The sequence below is a fragment of the Mya arenaria genome, chromosome 3 (genome assembly GCF_026914265.1).
Source record: "Mya arenaria isolate MELC-2E11 chromosome 3, ASM2691426v1".
Taxonomy (NCBI): Eukaryota; Metazoa; Mollusca; class Bivalvia; order Myida; family Myidae; genus Mya; species Mya arenaria.
In genome coordinates, this window is record NC_069124.1 from 56,239,211 (window position 1) to 56,261,526 (window position 22,316).

Sequence of the window (22,316 nt, forward strand, 5' to 3'; positions counted from 1 at the left end):
ACATGCAACAGTGTAATTAGACTTTGTTGTTACCTTAACTTGACAAATCATCGTGATCTATGCATGACTATCTGTGTTGAAATTTATGGCACTTAAAAGAAAATGATGGTTTCATATGTCCTAATTAGGACATATGAAACCATCATTTTCTTTTTAGCTTCTGGTCTGAGAGAATTTATCATGCTTATTATAAATGACAGACTAGACATAAATTGAGAGTGTTTAAATGTCTAATTTGTAATGTAATTTATGTCTGTTACAAAAATTAACAGTGTTTGATTATCATTTAAGACAAGTTTTATTTTCTGCTGTCAACTTGGCCCTCTAATTTTATGTCCAAATTCTAGTATTTAAGCCTTTCAAATTAAGAAGCTGTTATTTTATACTCCTGAAAATCTAAGAAAACCACAGGATAAGATATAAATATTGCTTGTGGCTTTGCTGATGTAACAATTGAAAAACCCTATTTTCAAATGCTTGTGAACATTGAATAAGAAAAAACTTCAAAGTTTTGGGATATTAGAGGCAAATATGACTTTCATTGAAAATAGTCCATTTGATATTAATGTACGGTAGGGGGTTAAGGCCAGAATACATGTTTTACCTTCAATCCTTCTAATATTATTTTAAGTTCAATTCCCTTGATAATATAATCAATCTTTTATTTCATTTACTGATTGAGCTCAGCAATGGACAACATTGGGCCTCTGGACATAATAATATTACAAAGGAAATAATCATAAATAAAAATGCAAAAAAATACACATTTTTTAATTCTTCCCAAGATGTTTCTTTAAATGGATTAAGTTGTCATTGGCGTATTATTTTTCTTGATGATATTATAGTTATAATCAAAGTGTTTGTCCCAACTTATTTTGACTGTAATATACTCATAGTGTTTTTTTCAAAGGGCCTGATTTATTTGAAATACATAAATGAATCATCAAAAGTTTCTTTATGTTTCCATTATGATTAAGAGTAGGAATAGATACTTAAAAATAGTAATGAAATCAGAAATTCTGATAAGGGGTTATCTCCCTTATAATGTATACAAATCAGTAATTGTCATCAACACTTACCCTTGTTACTCATCTGGTGTCTCTATATGGAAAAATGTTAGGAAAGTGTGGATGCATAATGGATACTTCTCAACATTTAATTACATCTTAAGTGGCTACTTCAGTCTCAAATCCAGTAAGTACTTAGTACTAAAGTTTCAACTCACACACCTTTTTTATCATAAAAAAAATCTGATTCAACATGCCATTAAACTTAAGCATGCAGTAGAGTTTGTGAACATGTTTGCTTGCCAATACCTGCATGTATCTTTACAGTTTGCCAATACCTACATGTATCTTTACAGTTTGCCGATACCTACATGTATCTTTACAGTTTGCCAATACCTACATGTATCTTTACAGTTTGCCAATATCTACATGTATCTTTTCAGTTTGCTGATACCTACATGTATCTTTACAGTTTGCCAATACCTGCATGTATCTTTACAGTTTGCCGATACCTACATGCATCTTTACAGTTTGCCGATACCTACATGTATCTTTACAGTTTGCCAATACCTACATGTATCTTTACAGTTTGCCAATATCTACATGTATCTTTACAGTTTGCCGATACCTACATGTATCTTTACAGTTTGCCAATACCTACATGTATCTTTACAGTTTGCCAATACCTACATGTATCTTTACAGTTTGCCGATACCTACATGTATCTTTACAGTTTGCCAATACCTACATGTATCTTTACAGTTTGCAGATATATACCTACATGTAGTTTTACAGTTTGCAGATACCTACATGTAGCATCTACAGTTTGCAGATACCAAAACATGTAGCTAATTTACTGTTTGCCGATACCAAAACATGTAGCTAATTTACTGTTTTCCGATACCAAAACATGTAGCTAATTTACTGTTTGCTGATACCTACATGTAGCTTTATAGTTTGACCCAGCATCACCTCAGTTTACCTAACCTTACAAAGATAACAATGGTGGTCATCTTAACCCAACGACCTTGAGTGATTGCCCATAGTCAACAAAGTCATATGATTGTATTCATTCATGTAATTATTTTATTTAATAGATTGCTTAAATATAACTTCTTTTCCAGTTTATGTCACATTTTGGCTCAAGACCTTGACCTTCATGATATTTTACCGTCATGTAAGACTTTTCAAGAAACCTACATTAGTCCCCAAAACTACACTATATGCTTTCTTTAATTTACTATTGAAAGAATTTTATGCATGTTCAGTTTCAAATATTTCAAGGAACCATTTTAAGATTGTTTCTACTAGTAGAGCTCTCAGTCTGTAATTTGAATAGTTCAAAACAACCTGTTCCTTGAAAAAGTCTCCAAGCCTTTTTTTCCAGACCAGCAATTTCCAGCCATTTTCATTTCCGCTTTCCATTTCTCCTGCGTGGATTAGTGTACACACAATTATTTTTCAACAGTACAGGGAATTGCAAATCAGTTTTCATCCAAAATAAACGTGCCAGCGGCTCATTCATTTCTGATCAGCAAACAATATTTGGCGCTGTTTCAATTCTTAATTTCCATTTTTTAATCTCCTGCATGGCTTATGTGAATCAGTCTCATGGCATAATTAAGAAGGCATTTATATAAGATAATTATCAAAATGTGAAATAAAACGGTAATGTTCTTAAATCCCAGGAAGTATCAACCAAAACTATTTTAATGCCTTTTTATGATATTTCCTGCTGTGCAAATGGCATAAGTTTTGCTGTTTAATCAAGGAAACTCCTACCAACATCTTCAAGAAATTGATTATATTGAAAAATCGAGATATATTTATACTGCATTTCAAGAATGCATATTTGTTCAAAGGAATAATCTCTTTAATTGAATTGATTGCATCTCCTGGAATGAAGTTGGCTTCCAATCAAAGACAAGTGCATCTTTGCCAACACTGAGGTGCGAATACCTTGGAATTTAGGAGACATTTTTTCCAAATATCTTGAAATCATCTCAGTTATGCACCTGATATTTTGCACCCCTTTAATCAAGTTTTAGATTTGGAAAAACATTGTGAAATTCGGAAAATTCCAAGTCCAAATACCTACCATGCAATGTAATGATTCTTGCAGACAAAACATACAAATTTATCTTTTAGGCCTCTCTGACAATGTTGAATTTTTTTCAATGTTGTTTGTTTTTGAAATAATTATGTTATCCTCCCATGCTATTATGCAGAAGCAGACATTTATATTTTTTTAGTGATGATATCTGTTCTGTCTGTCACACTTTCGTGTCAGCTTCATTATCTCCTGAATACCTTGATGTAATTTCATGATACTCAAATGACATGCAGAACCCACATTCCAGGCGCACTGGCTCAAGGTCAGAGGTTCAAGCCGTATTTTTTGTGTCCGCTCCATATCTCCTAAACTTAGCTCTTTTGGGTGAAATGTTTATCTATCTTCGGTATCATCAAATGTCAATTGGAACTGTATGAGACAGCATGGAGGGGGAAATCTGGTTTTAGGGGATTTCTGGTTTTGTTTCCAAAATCAACAAGCTTAAGTGTCTTACTATTTTATTCTTGTAATTTATATCTAAGATTACTTTTGAGTCACATATTTATATACCTAACACTGTAATATGAGAAATACTGTTAAGCAGATCCAGGTGCTTTAAATGTTCATAATAGTTTAATACAGCTAATATTAAAGAAGTTTAAAGAAGATTTATTCATTTCTTTCTCTATTATAGTAAATGGTGACACATCGTGTAGATATGTTTTATAGTATGTGTGCACTTAAACAAGACTGACAGGCCTCTGAGTATCATTGTCAAGAACTGCTAAGTGTTTTGAACAGTACTTCATGATCATGTGGCTATGTATTGTGAAGAAAGCATGACTCTTAGTAAACCCTGGAGGTGGTTTCAGGAATTGTGCTAACATTAGTACTTATAATACTTCCAACAATTCTGAGATCATGCACAGAGTTCAGCAATGAAATATTTGAATGGGCTCCAATTTTCAAAGGTGGGGCATCTCATGGTGTGGTAGCTGATAATTTTGATATTGCATTGACAGCACATATATTACAGTTATCAATTATCTGGAACCTGACAAAATGATAAATTGTTGGCACTTCCTTTCCCATTGGGTGTTCTGTGGTTTTGCTAAATGAGTGTAATGGTTGGTAGGTATTTTATTGTCATAAATAGTTATGATAGACTCTTTTAGGGTAACTGATATCAAGACTCCATAGGTTGCAGTCTTTCTTGACACTTGTGATATCAACATTTAAGGCCCCCTCACACATTGGCGAATCCATCAAACGCAGCCTGGCAAATTGTGTAATTTTGTCAATTCTAGCGAATTTTGACCGAAACTGTTTGAAAATTTGTTACACAATTTGAACTATAATGAAAGGTAAACTTAGGGGAACTATTTGTTGCGAAGTGTGACGAACGGTAACTGTTATTCGCTAAAATTCGTTGAATCGCGAGAACAAATTTTGTTAGCGATTACGAACGTAAACATGCGAACCAAAGCGCAACTTTGCGCATGCTTCCGAAGCCGTCCGAAGCTTTCCGAAAGCGTATTTCCGCATCCAGCCATTACCGGACGCAGTACATGACTGGCGAAAACCAATTGGGGTCAATTTGCCTTCTAACTTTGTCCGACTTGACACCACGTCGTATTGCTGTTTGATTTTCAACTTTTTTGGAAGTTTTGTAAGTGCACAAGTATATCCCTGTGACACCTGTGGCCAACGTGGCCTCCCCACCACCCGTCCCCTATTTGCTCCAGTTCTGTTGTCTGCTCCGGATGCTTCATCCAGTTCACGGGCCATCAGACCACGTAGTCAGTGAAGCACCTAGAGACTTTGTCAGTGATGTATATGATCACTGTATTTGCTACTTTTGTATCATTGTATGTATGTTGATTACATCTGAAGTCCTTTTTCATCAAAGAAATTTTGTATATAGAATTTCTTGTCTTAGTATAATCACTTCTCTTGTACCCTTGTCCCAATACTTCGGGTATACTATTGTAGTGTCTTCAATCACTTTATTAGGAATTGTCGAAGGCGCAGTGGCTGTTATGGGTCTACACTTTTGCAACACCATAAGACCCATTTCCCCTTGATATGGCCAAATTTAATTAATATTTCAAAGTTTTGATGTTATTTACAATTGACTTCCATACCATTTTTAAGTTAAATATTTATTTTCCTTTCTTTATCAATATTTTGAAATTAATATTTTGATACATTTCTTTTTTTTAATTAGACTGAGTTCACAATTATATTTTCGAAAACACTCAATTTAAACTCTAATTTGGCACCCTCCTGTCTTGCCATGGCACACTTCCCGCTGAAGAGATGATCCCATGCTTCATAGTATGCTCCATTCCCCCAAGAACCAGGTCGCCTCTTCTGTCCTCTTCATTCTGCATAGTGGGGTACCTCATCCTCATCAAGTTGTAGAGAATGCAGCATGCTTTGAAAATCAGCCTCACTCTGGATGGACTGTGGTTCATCGTTGAGATGAGTATCTGAAACTACCGAAGACAAATATTGCCATGCGTAAAAATTTAATGTGAAAAAGATTGTCTATAAATGGAATTCCATTCGAACTTCGACAGGTTGGATAACTTTGGTTGGTTCGAATTTATGCTTATTGAACAAATTATTTATGGACCAAAACATAAAGGTTTTTATTGTGTAAGCTGTTTGAATGTATGTTTGGCAAAAAAAAGATAATTACCTGGAATCGGTCTGCCAAAATGCCAAAGGCCTCCTAGCTCTGGATAACCGGTAGTTTAGAATTATTTCTCTCCGGTTAGGGCTCTCTGTTCATAGGGTTTCTGCATGTGCTCACTGAGGCTTAAGACATTCCCCCTCACCACCACCACCGCCACCAAGAAAAAGGGCATGTCGACGGTGTCATTGGGGAAGGGCTGTGGGTCTGGAAATCCAATGGAACCATCCTGCACCATCTCCAGCAATTCTGATGCATTATAGATCCTGGCAAATCCACTTGAACCATATCCTGAAAATACAGAATGATAAGAAAGTGTCAGTATACATTGAAAATAGCAATACTTATAATATATAATTAATAATCAATATATAATTTATATAATTACAAATGTATTAAAATTTATGTGGTCTTATACTCACCACCGACGTCACACCACACAAACTTGTAGTCTGAGTCGACAAGGGCCAGTAAGATTATATATGCTTTAGAAACCTCATAATTTTAATATAAGGAATCAGAGCTGGCAGGCTTTCTGATGGCTATGTGTTTGCCATCAATGGCAGCAACACAATTTGGAAAGTTCCTTCTTGAGGAACCCATCAGCCAGTTGTTTCCATTCTTCTGTCATAACCTCATCAACATATTCCTCACATATAGCATGACAGACTTCTCTAACTACTTCAGAGAGGGTATTCTCAGCGACCCTCCAGGGGAACTGCATGTCTGAGTACTTGGCACCAGAAACCAGGTGGCGTAGAGTGGCAGCTAACTTGAGGCCTGGATCCAAGGGCTCCCTGTACCAGGTGTGCTGTTTCGAGAGGCGATGGCGGACCCTCTCGAATATTTCATTATACATTTCAGTTGGCATGCAGAGGAATTTCTTGAAGGTTCCAGGATCTTCTCTTCTGAGCTCAACCCTGAGCTGATCGTAGATGCCAAATTGACGCCGTCTCTCGGGATGCAGCTATGGTCTACATGGCCTGATGCGACGTGCTCTGGCTCCTCTTCTCCCCCTAAATCGGCCTCATCTGGTGGATGTTAAGTTGTTGCTGGAAGACTTCTTGGTGGGCCATAGCATCCACATACTGCAGCGTCAGGCGTTGTAGATCTTCCATTTTTGACGAAGGAATAATAATCGTGATATTTAGCTTCATCCTTTTATATATGAAATTCAGGAATGCACAAAACTGTTGAGATACTAAAAACTACTCAAGAAATGTAGATGCATAATGATTCGCGTTGATTTGTATGTCGTAGTTACCCATCATAATGATTCGTATGCAAGCATCTGCTGTTCGTTTTCTGAACGTCAACCAATCGTCACAATTCGCTTCAATTTGTAATGAAATTTCGGATTCAGTTAGCTACAATACGTAATTATTCACTACATTTCGTACAAATTCGCAAACTATCGCAAAGATTCGTCATGGGATCGTCCTCGATCGCTTGATATGCAAATTATTGAAACGAAGTTTACTGAAAGATAGACGAAACTTTATTCGCCACAAGTTTTTCGACATGTTCAAAATTTTCCGACGAACAAGGCTTATCGCAACCGAAGCCGAAGCTCACAAACGCATTCATACGAACACCATCAACGATGTTTACCGTACATACACTGATGGGAACGAAATAAACTCAAGTCTTATTCGCCAGTACACGCATGTTGACGTCGGGGGGTGTTCGCTTATGTGTGAGGAGGCCTTTACCCAGAAAGGTTCTTGACTGTTCAATTTGTATCAGAAATCATAAAACAATTGTGAAGATTAACTTTCATGAAATTGTGTTAATGAATTGTGGAGAAATACTATTTCTGCTTCATGAAAATTAACTCATCAAAGGTTCATGGGCAAATGAACTACTATAACTGTCTGAATTGAACAGTCAGATAAACAATTAACATTTCATGAACTATTTAAATGAATGTTCATGAATATTAATGTTACTGGACCCTTTAAGCATTATATTTTAAGACCAACAGATACTGCCAGTATATAGCCCCTTTATTTCCGAAATTCCTACTTGTCCGATATTTTTGCTACATTTCTTATAATCTCTCACTTCCTTCAATACTCTTTCCTCCTCCCATTTTTCCTCCTCCCTGTTAGTATGTATAACGGTATACATAAACAAATATAGTGCAATGCAAGGCAGAGCTTCTAGAAGGCTGTGTAGCACATAATGGCTTTTTCTGAATAAATGTCATCCCAATTCTCCTCCAGATCTCTTCTCCAGGTTCCTGACCAAACCTCTTCTCCAGCTTTTTTCTCCTCCCAGACTGTAAGTCAATTGTCATGATAAGCAACGTGACTGCTAGCTCTGATTTAAGTCATCCGGTGGCGGTAACTCCATAGGTGCTTCTATAATATCCTTAACTTTGCAATATGTCACCATCTTTAAAAATGCATGAATTTCGAAAACAATATTGTATCATTAATTTGCTGCATGATGCATGACAAAGGTCCTGTCACCTAAAAGAATCAAGAGGACATATCTAGTACAATTGACATGACTGGATAGAGACAGATTGAAATGTTCATGGAAATCAATGGAATTCAATGGATTCTTTTGATAAACCAATTTCCTTTCAATCAAACCAAGGGTAGATATCATCAGGCTTTATAAGGATTTAAGAATCTCATCAATTAAAAGTTCATTAATAGTTGATCAGATTATGAGCTGATTCTTGAACATTTAAGTTATACATTTAGAGAGTCGACCTAGCTCCCAAGTGACTGCCTCACCAGTACAAAATTACTTATTATTTCTCAAGCCTATACTGTGTATACATATTAGTTTCAATTTATTTTAGAATTTTCATGCATTTTTTTTCGGCAATTTAAATAATTTCTACTAATTTAATTATTTTCATGGCTATTGCATAAGTATGCAGTATAATTATGCAAACTTCTGTTTGTCATAAGTAAAGGTCCATTATCCACACAGAGTTCTATCACAGACATGTGGCACTGATTTACCAGCTGTAGCTTTGAATTCTTCATGCTATTCATTATGTAATTCTATGCGCAAAAGATTATTTGAAGGTTACAACAAAGACGAAGTGTCAAAATATTTGAAGTGCTAGCTGGAATTTCTTTGTGAGAATAATTCTTGAGAATCTTTTAAGGTTTCTAGGTTTTATCAGTGAGTCCTCTACATTCCGACATTTGCAATTCATAATATTTATATTGCAACAATTTTAAGGCTTCCAAAACCATAATGGTTGAATCTCGAATAACCAATGTGATGGAAGGACCTAATCTGGTCAAGTTGTTTTTGGACTCCTGACAGATGAGGTTGGGTTGAGGAAGACTTTAAAGGGGCTGTACTCTGTATGATAAAATAGAGGAAATAAAAGAAAATTGTCGAAAACTGACATAAACTTGGTATCGATGTGTACAATGCATTGAAACTTACTAAATAAAGTACTACAAAGTTTACAATTAATTTATTTTTTGCAGTTTTTTCGTATTTTTCCATTAAAAAAGATTACTAGGTATGTCTACTTAGTAGAATTCATTCCTTATACGTGATTGGCTAGTCGATGTTATCACGTGATATTACCCAGTTAGGTATATAGCTTAAATATTCCAACCATTTAGAGTAAGCCTTCGTAGCACACTGTGGATACAACACTGAGCTGCAATTTTGGCGACACTTGGTTGGTACCCGTCTCCGACTCGGTTTTTCTTTCCATTTTGGTATTTTTCTTACAATTAGGCCACTCCTTTTTTATTTTTAGGTTTACAAAATTTTTTGGAAAAAATGGTCGAGAAAAAAAAAAAAAAAAAAAAAAAAAGGAAAAAAATCCCAAAACATACTCTTAAAGGGTGAAAATCAGAGAACAGCTAAATACATTGAACATTTATATCATTTACATGAAATTTTAAATTTTTAAACTGCTATTAATGAATGTTTTAATACATTCAATGTTTCAAAGTTCTAATTAAACAGACAGTTACATTCTGTGCATATAAAACATCAATGAAATTGCCTATAATACATGTTTACATGTATAAACTACACTTTTTATCAAAGATACATTGAATATCACTCAGCAAGACATTTGTTTAGCTTTACGGGTATGCTTAAGCAAAAGTGAATGCAGAACACTTAAAAACTGACCAATATTAAATAGAAAAAAAAGAGAAGGCGAATTTTACGCATTAAAATACACAAAAATTGCACTGTATTAAAACAATACATTACATTTTTTAAATATTGTTTCAGTTATTTAAATATTGGAAAATGTCAATAAAGTGAAATAATTACCAATTTTGTAAATAAGGAAGTAACATTTTATGAAGACATTTGAGCTTTAATATTGTGAAAACAATTCCTGAAAAACTAAAAACCAAACTAGACCTAGATTTGAGTTTTAATAACTCTTACCATGCGGGGTCCTAGTTGTGTGTAACCCGATCCATGCTAAGTCTGGATATTTTCGGACCGGGATACTTACCATGGGCTGTTCACCAAATCCATTTCAAATTCAAATCTTGCAGCAAATTACCACATCAGTACATAAAAATCACATAGGAATATAATAAATCTAGCATGCGGCTTAACTTTATGTACCAATGATAGCAAACTGACAGAGAAATCCATAATTATGTATCGGATATTTTCATCTTCTCCCCCACACCGCCATTTTGTGTATATATGCGTTCACAGGGCATCTATACTTAATGCTTGTTTATTTTTTTTTCATTTTAAAGAGTATTCCTTGGTGACAACAACAAATCTCATTTATAGTGAAATATCAAGTTCATTACAAATTGAAATGGACTTATTCAAAATAGTTTTCCGTGTTGTTTTATCTAAATGTTTTGCACACAACTCCCGGCATGAGTAAATGTCATTGACACATGTGTTCAACTCTTTGTTTGTTTTTTAACCCAAACATGAATAAACATGTAATCTAGAATAAACACAAGCTTTACGTTGACCCAATGACAAGTATTTCAAAACCATTATGTGATTTAAAATCCATAAACACCACCGACCAAACTTGTGAAACTAGGTCACCGGTGTCAACTTAGAAATTTTACTTTCGATTTCACCACTCACATTTTGTGCACTGTTATTTGATATATAACCATAAAATGTTTTTCTCACACATAATTTACAGATATTTGTGTCTACTTATTCGATGGCAGCCGCTGACACTTTTATTTTTTATCTATAAACAACAATATTTTCATGACCTAAATTAGTGGGAAAAAACAACAATCATGTGACAGTTATTGTTTGTGTCCGCTGTTAAATTTGCCAATGTTTATTGCTATTGTTATTTTAACAACTCCTTCATATTTTAATTAATTATTTCATACAAAGAATGACTGCTATCGTCAATTCCGCCATTGCCAACGGCGCTGCCATAACAGTTGACTTGCTCATATGCTATCACTATAAATTGGAGAATACGGCCACGGAACAACAAACCAGTCGAGATCTACTGCATTCATACTCTTATCTATTCGTTTTTCTTTCGTTTCGCACCAAAACCAATACGGTCGGGAAAATAATTTTGAAAATAAAAGTGAAATTCATTTTTTTTTTTTTTTGTACTTTTCGGAAAATTAGACCCGCCGGTTTTGTAAACCAATTTATATAAAAGTAGTGGCCTTATGATATCAAAGAGAAAAACATTTTATTAACTAATTGTGCTGCGATTTGTTATAGAAAAAATCTTTTTTGGTGCCAATCTGGTGTACAGTCCCTTTAACCTAGGTCAGAAATTTGTACAACTTGGTCACATATTTACTTGTGGAAGATTTTAGTGCCTGATCATAGTTTATGTATATTTACCTTTTTGAATGACTTCTATGTGGGAAACTTAGTAATACAGCACTGATGGGTGAATGAGAGGCTGCTGAGCAAAATGTAAGAAATCCCAACCCTTTGGGCATTGCTTTAATTATTTGAATTTATGTTTCAATGTGCTATCTTAAGATTATTTTTCTCATTAAAATGTAAACACAGGAATAATATCAGCTCATCCAGATACATATGATTGATATTTGACTCCATATTTTTGATTAGTAAACGATTTGTTTGAAATTTATTAGACAACTAACTTCTGTTTTATCGCTTTTAGGTACATGTCAAATGTACCTGGGTCCATGACTGTATTCTTCTGATAAGATATAAGAATTAGCTTTTGTAAGTGTCATATCATGGAATGTGTTATAAAAATCAAGTTTATGCCACATCAAGATTACAATCTCTGAAAAACTGTGAGTTCTTATCTTTATTAACAAGCCTGTTGTTATCTGTTTTCTGGCAAAATATGCTGTGCATGTCAGTGACAGTATCTGTAGGTGATATTATTATCTTAATATATTAGTTGTCTGTTTTGTTTTTTGGTGGACATTTTGCCATAATATCTGGGGTATTTAGATTTCAAGGACTTAAAAGTTATTTTCAAATAAACAATTTGTGTTGCCTCTTAGTAGTTCCAGATGTTGAATTGCTTCCAGAATGATTTGATTGAAAGACTTGAAAATGTTTGGGACATAATATTGAAAGGGAAATGTGTAATTTATATTTACTGTACCTGTTTTTGTGTGTGTTTTTTTGTATTTTCATTTCTTTCCTCAAGTGTTGCCTTGATTTTTTCCGCTGTATTTATGCTTGAAGACTACACAATTGTTTTCACTATCTTCACTGCCAGCAAGCAAAGCTGGCACTTTCATTCTGGTTATAAAATATGTAAGCGCTTAAAATCTTTGAATGTGACCTGGTATATAAGTTGTTTTGGAAAGAAAAGACTAGATTATATCATATTATATCATTGAGATAGCCAGTCTGAGTAATCAGGTATGAAAATTGTTTGTATCGACATGCAGAAACTTGAAACTTAAGGAACAAAATTCCCATAAAACTTAAAAAATTAGCGCATGATGATCATGTATACTCATTTATAACAAGGCTTATAAGCAAATTCTGGCATAAAGAAATGTTGAAATATGACTTAACAAAACAACAGATTATAGCAATGACATCACCATTCAATGTTCTTAAATTGTTCCAATAACAAATATGATAATTATATACAAAACTTTCTTATCATATTTTGAAACATACCGTAGTTAAAATAAGACAAATTTGTCTTCGAAAGTGAGTTGGAAGGTTTTGTAACAAGTCATTATATATGAATCATCCTCATTGGAGTCGACAAAAGCTTCTGTCAGACACTATTTCAGAAATCATATAACATCATTCAATGGGTAAAATATATATACTGAGTTGTGTCCCTTGCTCAAAATGATATTTTTGTGAAATGTTGACAGCACATAGATAATTCTGTATTATTTGAGACATATTTTTGGTTATTTGTTTATAGTAGTCATGTAATGTTCCTGAAGTTGAAACTTTTAATTGCAATGTGGCATTTTAATCAGCTACGGTACATTATTAAATTAGTAAAACACATGGACTTTCTCATAAATCATATATAGTAACTGTCTCTTTCAGCAAAAATAGGATATAAAATGTGAACAATGAGTCCCAAAAATGACATATAAATGTTTTTCCAGATGTAACAGGCTGAAGATATTTATGTTACATTTTCTTAGTGCCTTCCCTGTCGATATCCGACATTTTCAGGCTAATTGTTCACCTTTACAATTCTGGAAATTCCACAATAATTAAATGCTTTATAAATGATAAAAACATCATAATACCTTGCACAAGTATTAGGTACTTAGATGAAGGATCATTTAAAAATACCTAGGTTATGAATTTGTAGCCAAACACTTTGATCATGTCAAATAATTTAATCTATTATAAGCTATACACACAGCAATTAATTTCACCTTTATTAATTTCAAAGGAAAGATAAATCTCATAAAACTTCAAAGAGAACATCCTTAGGACAATTACATTTAGTTTTACTTTAACATTCATATTTAATTTTATTGCATATTTGTTACACCATATGAGCCAGGTGATTTTGAAGGTTTTAAAAGTAATATGTTCAAGCTGAAACATTTAATACTGCTGATGCCAATTGACTATGAAATTTGGTGTGAGAATTATGTCTATCTAAAATTAATTTAGCGCATGCAATATTGTTAGTTACTTATCAAGATGGAATGATGGAAATGTTACAATAAAGATATATAATTTATCATTATGTTACAATGACAATTCAAAAATTATGTATACCGTATAGGTTACTGTTTATTTGGAGGTATTAATGGAAATAATCAGTTAAACATTCAAGCCTAGCATAGCTAGAACAAAATAATCAGTTAAACATTCAAGCCTAGCATAGCTAGAACTTAAAGTAAATGATAATATATCAGATGGTTCAAATATTTTTTCTTTTCTTAATTACAAGGCATGCATGCCCCTTTCAAACATATCTTTTAGCCCATGATGCTCAAATATGCTGGTGCATTTTAAAAATGTTTTGATATTTTAACAATATGCCTAACTTTTTTAAATCCTGTTCATAGAACAGGACATATTACAGTTTCACCAGCTGCATAAGGGCGCGTGGGCGGGCAGGATTTTTCTTTCTGGTGGGTTGGTGGCTTCCAGAATGTTGTGTGATCAATATAATCTTTAGAAGCCTTTGTCCAATCATCACCAAATTTGGTCAGAATGTGTATTGGCATCTCATTTCTCAGCCATGTTCGATAACCAGCGATATCGCTTAAGTCACTCAAGAGTTATCCATGTGTATTTATAGAAATTACCAGTAATTAATCTAGTTTGATTAGTTACTTTAGACACCTTTGTCCAATCAACTAAATTAGATGAGAATGTGAATAAAAGTAAAATATCTTGAAAATCCAAAAATGATAAATTTCAACAATTCTACATAGGTTGAAAGTAATGAAAGTAATATTCCTTGCCCAATCATGATCCTCCTTCAAATATACTGCAATACAGACAAGCCTAAATAAGAAGCCAATCTTGTTGATAGCAAGTATACTTGTGCTGTTTCTCTTTGGATCCTGAGACCTGGTAAATGAATAAATGAATTATTTTTTTCTGCTAATGTGTGGAAATTTGTTGTACATAAAAAATCAGTATGTGGCAACAGATGCAGTCATCATGTTTACATTCAAATGTAATCCCGATGTAGCAGCTTTGTAATTAGCTGCATGCTGCATATCATAATACTGGTTATGAATGGTTTAAACAGCTTTGGGGTTTATTTATTCATTTATTTTTACAAATACATTTGTATCAATATATTACATATAAACCATTTGTTTAACACCCATGGATAATTTTATGAGCTTAAGTTATGCATGCTGTTAGTTTTGCTTCTAATGATCAAACTGATGGGTTTTTTTTATTTGAAACAGGTGCAAAATTTGATGCATTTAAATGTTGAATAGAAAAAATATACAATAATTCTTTATTGAAAAGATGTAACCTGCAGTGCGTTTTACAAGTCGTTGGTGAAACTATGATTTATTTTATAAGTATTTCTCAAAAAAATAATAATATAAACATATTCCCAATTACAATGCCTTCTTTGGTATATTTCCAGGCGACCTGGATGCAAGGCATATCCAGTACGTCCTCACCCCAGGGGAAAATGCCACCAGTGACAGCTTCTTCTTCAAGGTCACAGATCAAGGTCAGTCACATATATCTTACTGTAACCTGCATTAGTGACTGATATTGACCTTCATCTTATGGTGACATTGGAGATATGTCAACAGAAGAGGCCATGACTAGTGTTTGAAAATCGGACTCCATTTGCTATCGATAATCGAATCGAATTGGACCAAGTATTTCAATTTACTATTGGTCAATAATGGAAAGCTTATAACATCATTTAGGAATACATTCTTTATAGTATAATCATGATCATTTAAATTGTTTAACCTGGAATCAGCATGTGTGATGCTATAATCATGCTTTTTGCAACAGTAAGCAAATAATTATATTACGTAACCTTTTTCTGTCTTTAATAACGTAATGAAAAAACATAACAACAAAACACATACGTGTACTTAATAATTGTATATCAATTGCAAAATGATGCACACCGCATCATGTAAGTTATCTTAGCATTTTATCCATGTAAAAGCATATTAATTATTTGTTAACCAGCTTATCATCCAATAACCGGTAATATTGAAGATTTTATCAAATATCCTAATTTCATAAAACTTTCACAAAAAAAGTAAATTTGTTAATAACATACGGTACAAAAAAGATTTCAAAAACAATGTATCGAGCCGGGATCCCCGGTATTTGCAGGTAAGACTGGACCCACTACACCATAGCGATAGATTATTGAGGTTTTCTGAAATATATAAACAATTAGATTAAAAACAATTTGTAATTTAGGGAGTTTGTCAGTTTTTAAGCCCAAGTATTTACATTCACCACACTCTTCTTTCCCCGGCGAAAAAGGTTCATGAATTATTCATGAAATAGTTCATGAAAAGTTCATGAAGGAAAAATGGCCGATTTATTCATGAAGTTCATGAACTAAGGGTTCATGAACTTCATTAAATAGTTCATGAACTTTTTAAAGAAGGAAAAATGGCCAGTTTATTCATGAAGTTCATGAACTAAAGGTTCATGAATAATTCATGAAATAGTTCATAAAGGAAAAATGGCCAATTTATTCTTGAAGTTCATGAACTAAAAGTACCTGAACTAAGTGTTCATCATAAGTTGTCATTTTTCTTTCATGATCTTTTTGCAGCAAATTAATATTATGAATTTCATGAATATTCATCAACAAAATTTCACTATGATCACAACAATTGACTCAATAATTGGAAACTATGAATCCCTGGTGTACCCCGGCCTTGGGGTGGAGTAGGTGGGGGAGGGGTGCATTGTTAAAATTGTCTGACTGGTGCATTAACAACTAGAAAAGATATTTTTAAATGCAAACTTGAATCTTACGTTGCAGTTCTGCTAAACTTTAATGAAACGTTCAGAAACTTGACAAACAATCTTTCAAAGTTCATGAACTTATTCAAAAGTTCATGAACTTCAAATGTGGTTCATGAACTTTCAGTTAACATGTCAAAAGTTCATGAACTAATAAATTATCACAATAATAGTTCATGAACTTCAATAATTGGTTCATGAACTTCATAAAAATATTTCAAAGTTCATGAACTTATTTGGAAGTTCATGAACTTTTGGAATAGTTCATGAACTTCATGAACCTTTTTCGCAGGGGCTTTCCGCATAACAAGAAGTACGTAGTTACCGAAGTTACATTAGCGACATCGATTTTGGACAACCACTATTGTTTTCGTCAACATAGCATTCAGTCAGCGACGATTTATCGATTGTACTCGATAATAGTTTCATCACCTAAGCCATGACTGTACTAGTAAAACAGTGAACATGCAAGACATGGTGTGGGTACTATTTGTTGTTCCTTGCTAAAAGGTGACTCTGAGTGAGGGAACTACTCAACAGTCCATCTACAATGTATCAATAGGTCCAACAACCCATCAAACATGTTTAAAATATTTTGCAAAAATGCTTTCAAAATAAAAGCTCTTATTTGTTGGCACATTTTCACAGTCATTGTCCATTCAATTAATTGGTTCTTGTGTCTAAATGACAACCAATTTCCTTTACTCACTCTTGTATTGGCAGTTCTAGAAAGTGTATCAATACATCTGGACCTATCTGGTCATTGTGTGATTATTTCTCATTTTTTGCAGTGGAAAATTGGCTGAAGATTTACCATGTTTACTTGCAATTATTTGTACAAATGATCTTTGACTTAAAGAAGACATTTATTCTCTTTTCTGACCAATACATTCTCCATTGCTATGATAGCTGAAACATTAACTTGATTTATACCTACAGTTGTATCTTTGGCTGAATCAAAATGGCCTGGATTCTGTGGAAATAACAATTTTTTGTTGACAGTCAGTATGGATATTTACATCCATTATGCTTATTGCCAGGATGCATAGACCATTAAAAAGAACATTGAGGGATTGTATGTGTTGTTGAAAGATATGAAAAAAATCTACAGCCAATTAATATACATTGGATCATCTTGCACAAACTTTTCAAAAGGGAATAACAATTAAATCTTCTAGACTCCTAGTCTTGGCAGGCAGGGATTTGGGAATATTTTCTATAGTTAAAAAACACTCTTTTTCCAGTAAAACAGAAGACGAGGCATGTGTGGAACTAACTTGACATTAGGAAGATCTGCAAAAGCAATTCATTGGCTGAAAATTACATATTTTGACATGTGACACATTTTGTCTGTGTTATTCAGACATATCATAAGGAAAACCTTGGTGATGCCTGACAGCTTGGCAAGACAGAAAAATGATTCTGCAGTCACTCCAATGGTTTAAGTTTCAGCCCTTCTTGTGTGGCTCACAAGATTACCTTTGAAATTCTGCAGCATCCAGAAAAAAAGTTATTCTGGTGCACTTGAAAATACGCCCTGGGAAAAACTGTAGAACCTGCCATTCTGGAAGATGTTAGGACTTTTTGTTTGCACAACATCATGTCATGAATATTATTTGGGATTATTAAACACATCACTGCCATATGACATTTATTGATGTGCTATATGTTTTTTTTGTAGTTTTTTTGGCTTCTATTTCATTACCCTAAAACAACACTAAATTCATCAAGATTCCTTCATGCATATATAGATATATCTATTGATTGAGTGATTCCAAAATATATTTGAAGACATTATGTCATTTTCTTTGAACAAATTGGTTTTTTCTTACTAATTATCTGGTTGCTGCAACTGCCTGTAATATTTGGACAGCTATTCATCCCATCTAGAAAACAAATCATAATCGTTTCAGGCCACCATTGCTTATAGATGTCATTTCTGGAGACCATTCCAGGTGATTTTGTTCAGAATTTCAGGTGATTTTGACTCTAGTCCAGGGGAAATTTACCTTCTCTAAAAGATCAATATCTCATACATTCATGCCATATTTCTGGAAGACTTTCCATTTGAGGGTCGCAAGATCTGGGAGATACATCCTCCATGAAGGCACAACAATCAAACACACCCAGCAACATTGTATTTCAGACAAACCTTTGGCCTATCTCTGCAGGGATTCAAGATAGCTTCTAAGACTTTCATGTGAGATTTCTAAAAATCTTGTTGTTGTTAGCACTATATGAAACCAAATCACCAGCAGACAACCAATTGAGTGAAAGACACATTTTAAGATGTTGCTGTTAATGTTTCAACAATAGAAGACACAGTCTTCAGCCAAACCCTGTGTTGTAATAATATAAATAATTATCATAAATGTAGATAACATGTATATTAACAAAGTACCTGCCTGTTGAGCCTGACCATATCAGCATCTTCAACAGATTGGTTCCTGCATTTGTAATTAATGGTAACTGTATAGCCCTGTCTCCATGTTCCAGTCCTGGCGGGAGACTTTCTGAGGTGGCCTATCAGGAATAGCTGTCTGGCTTATCAGTAATAAAGTTAAGTTCATTATCTGGATGCAAAATATTTGGCATATCTGCTGCAGCCTGATTTTATGGAAATATGGGGATTAAAATCTGCATGATGACTGGGTGTGAAAATGTTGGTCCAATTAAGCTAATTTTCTCACATTTCCTTGGCATTAAGAATATTTTTCATGATTATCAATTTAAACCACAGGAATTGCATATCTTAATGGTTTTTTTTCTCTATATTTGAGGAAAAAGGAAGACAAGGTAATTTGCCATGGCCTTTGGACAGGTTATCTTAAAGTTCAAAAACTCATTTTTTCAGGCCAAACTTTAAACTGTTAAAGACAATAACAGGTAACTTGGTACACTATGTTTGTATGATGATATGTATAATTCTAACAAGTTCCAGCACTATGGCTGAAACGTTTCTTGAGTTGTGACCCTTGCCTAATAGAGATGACCATACAGGCTCTGTGTTTCCTCTGTGATGTTTTTTTTAATCACTCAGTATTGTTCATAATCCTTTGTGGAAAAGGGGCATTGGATGTTTTTCATCTTTCCCCTGCAATGTAGTCTGATATGTTTTCTGAGCAAACATTGGTTTGTTTTTCCAAGTCCTGCTTCCCCATTCCATCTGTTCTGTGGAAATATTGTTGTGAATTAGGACACTGTAATTGCTTCATAATTAAGATTATTGTTCTTGAATAAGGAGTGATGAGATAAGGCCTCTTTTACTTCCTAGCGGGCCTGGGGATGGCTGACTTTGATGTTTTGTACTTTGATGTTTCCTGGTTTCTGAAATAATAACTGTCAGTATTATTTATCTTCATTCTGTCTGGATCATTTTTGTACACCAATGTTTTTCTTGACTTTCAATTTCCATTTGTGAGTTCATACACCAATTTGTCTAGAAGTCCAAGTTCTGATATATTTCCAGATGATCTGATTCTGATGTAAGAGAACTGCCATCTCTCTCTATTAGGGAATCTGGATTGAACTTAGATAATGGAAAATTGTGACTTTCATTCAAGAATTTGCCTTAAAACAATTGGGAAACATTTAATGTGTATGGAAATTTCATGTTCTTCCAAGAACTCTGGCTCCAAACTCCCGAAACAGGAGAAAATAAAATGGCCTGGTATGTGATATATTGTAATAGCTTTTATTAAAGCATTTACTTTCTAGGAGTTTGACAGCACTGTTTATGGAATATAAATTGGTTTACATACAAAAGTGAAATCATATCTCAGGCCTAAATAAAGAATCATTACCCCAAGAAATTGTTGTTTTGGTAATACTCCATTTCAGTATGGAACAATTCATTGTTTAATATCTTAATTAAGCTGTTGATTTTAAATTGATTTAATAATAACAAGAGCACAATAAGGGGCCATCTGATGCCGACAGACTTGTCTGGTATTTTCCTGTTATTAAGGAACATAACTATGCAAACAAATTCCAGCCAGAGCTAGGTGGTTGCAACAGTGATATGGATGGTATCATTATTAATATGTTTTTGTAATCAAAGATCATTTAATTAACTCAAACGGTACTATTTTCACAGGACCTTTTTACTCTTGTTTTTCGTAGCCGATACCCAGCTACATTTCCCCAAGGGCCAGACCCTTTTTTCCCCAAATTATATATTCTCTGCGATTCCCCATTTTTTAGCTCACCTTACCGGCAGACTGAGGATGAGCTATTAGAGGAACGATGATTGTCCGTCGTCCGTCATCTGTCGTCCGTCCACACTTACCGTATTTTCTCGACTATAAGAGGGGGAAATTTGGATCCCGATTTTTAACCCGAAAGTAGGGGGCCCATCTTATAAGCGAGTCGATAAAATATTAAAAAAAGATTCAAGTCAAAATCAATAAAATTTTACATAGGGTATTTGACTAACTGGTATATTGTCTGCTGATGCAAGTATGGGACAAAATAAACCATAGCACATCAATAAAATTGTCTTATGGCAGTGATGTGTTAATATATCATTAAATGCCAAACAACAACACAAAATCTCTTCAACACGCGTGCTCTGACGTCACACAGGGTACCGTTTGATCTGCATTTTTTCTCATGGTGCGTGTCTGTTTAATTAGTTTGACAGATATATAAAAACAGTAAATTGGAATCTTAATATGATGTAGGTACCTAACTGCCAATTTGATTATGCAGACAAATGACAATGCAAATATAAATCCTTTATGATCGTCGCCAATCAAGGGACAATATTATTGTCTATTGCTAAACAAACACCTATTCGTGCATATTTGCCTCGGCTTTTCGCAGTTTTGTTCGTTATTGAAGCCATAATTATTTTCATGGTGTTTAAATAACGGTTTATTGATCACAACATAAAAGTCAATCTTTTGATTGAAATTGGGTTAAATTATTTCAATCCTGATAAGTAACATCCTGTCCTGCAACTTTAAAATAAACGTGTGACCATGTACTAATTATTAACCTCAGTTTCACCTACCTCCAAATAGAGAGCTCACAGTTGCCCGCCATTTTCTTCAAGCAAAACAACAAATTTACCGCGAAAGTCGACAATTGTCTGTTGACTTTGAACTTTTTCACACATTTGGAGGAGTTTAGATTTGTTTAAAAATTTACCCCGTCTTAAAAACTAGTCGAAATAAAAAGTACCAGATTTCATAGGCAAAGTTAGGGGGTCGTCTTATAGGCGGATCGCCTTATAGTTGAGAAAATACGGTAGTTTGTTAACATTCTAGTGGTCACATTTTTGCCTAAATTGTCACGAAACTTGGTCAGGATGTTTGTCTCAGTAAATACTCGACCAGTTCGATTATGGGTCATCTGGGATGAAAAACTAGGTCACATGACCCAAAAATAGAAAAATCTTGTTAACACTCTGGAGGCTACGTTTTCAGTCCAAATATCCTGGAAATTTGTCAGAAAGGTTGTTTCATTGATTTCTAGCTCATGTTCGAATATGGGTCGTTTGGGGTCAAAAACTAGGTCACAGAGCACAGATATGGAAAAACCTTGTTAACACTCCCAATGTAGCATTTTCAGCCCAAATATCCTGGAAATGTGTCAGAAATGTTTTTTCGTTGATTTCTAGCTCAAATTCGAATATGGGTCATCTGGGGTTTAAAACTAGGTCACAGAGCTC

General features: G+C 34.0%; 1 protein-coding gene across 2 annotated transcripts in view; it reads left to right on the plus strand.

The window, feature by feature from the left end:
• The window catches only part of LOC128228132 (extracellular matrix protein 3-like), a 75,859-nt gene that overhangs the window by 14,910 nt on the left and 38,633 nt on the right, over positions 1 to 22,316 (plus strand). Inside the window, exons 1-2 of one of the 2 annotated variants that reach the window (XM_052939256.1) lie at positions 14,699 to 14,740; positions 15,276 to 15,365. Coding sequence is in view for 1 of the 2 variants with exons in the window: in XM_052939255.1 (XP_052795215.1) it covers positions 15,276 to 15,365 (90 nt within the window). In the remaining variant the exon portion in view is untranslated. Of the gene's footprint in view, positions 1 to 14,698; positions 14,741 to 15,275; positions 15,366 to 22,316 lie in introns of those variants that run through there. The other variant, XM_052939255.1, reaches the window with a different exon arrangement.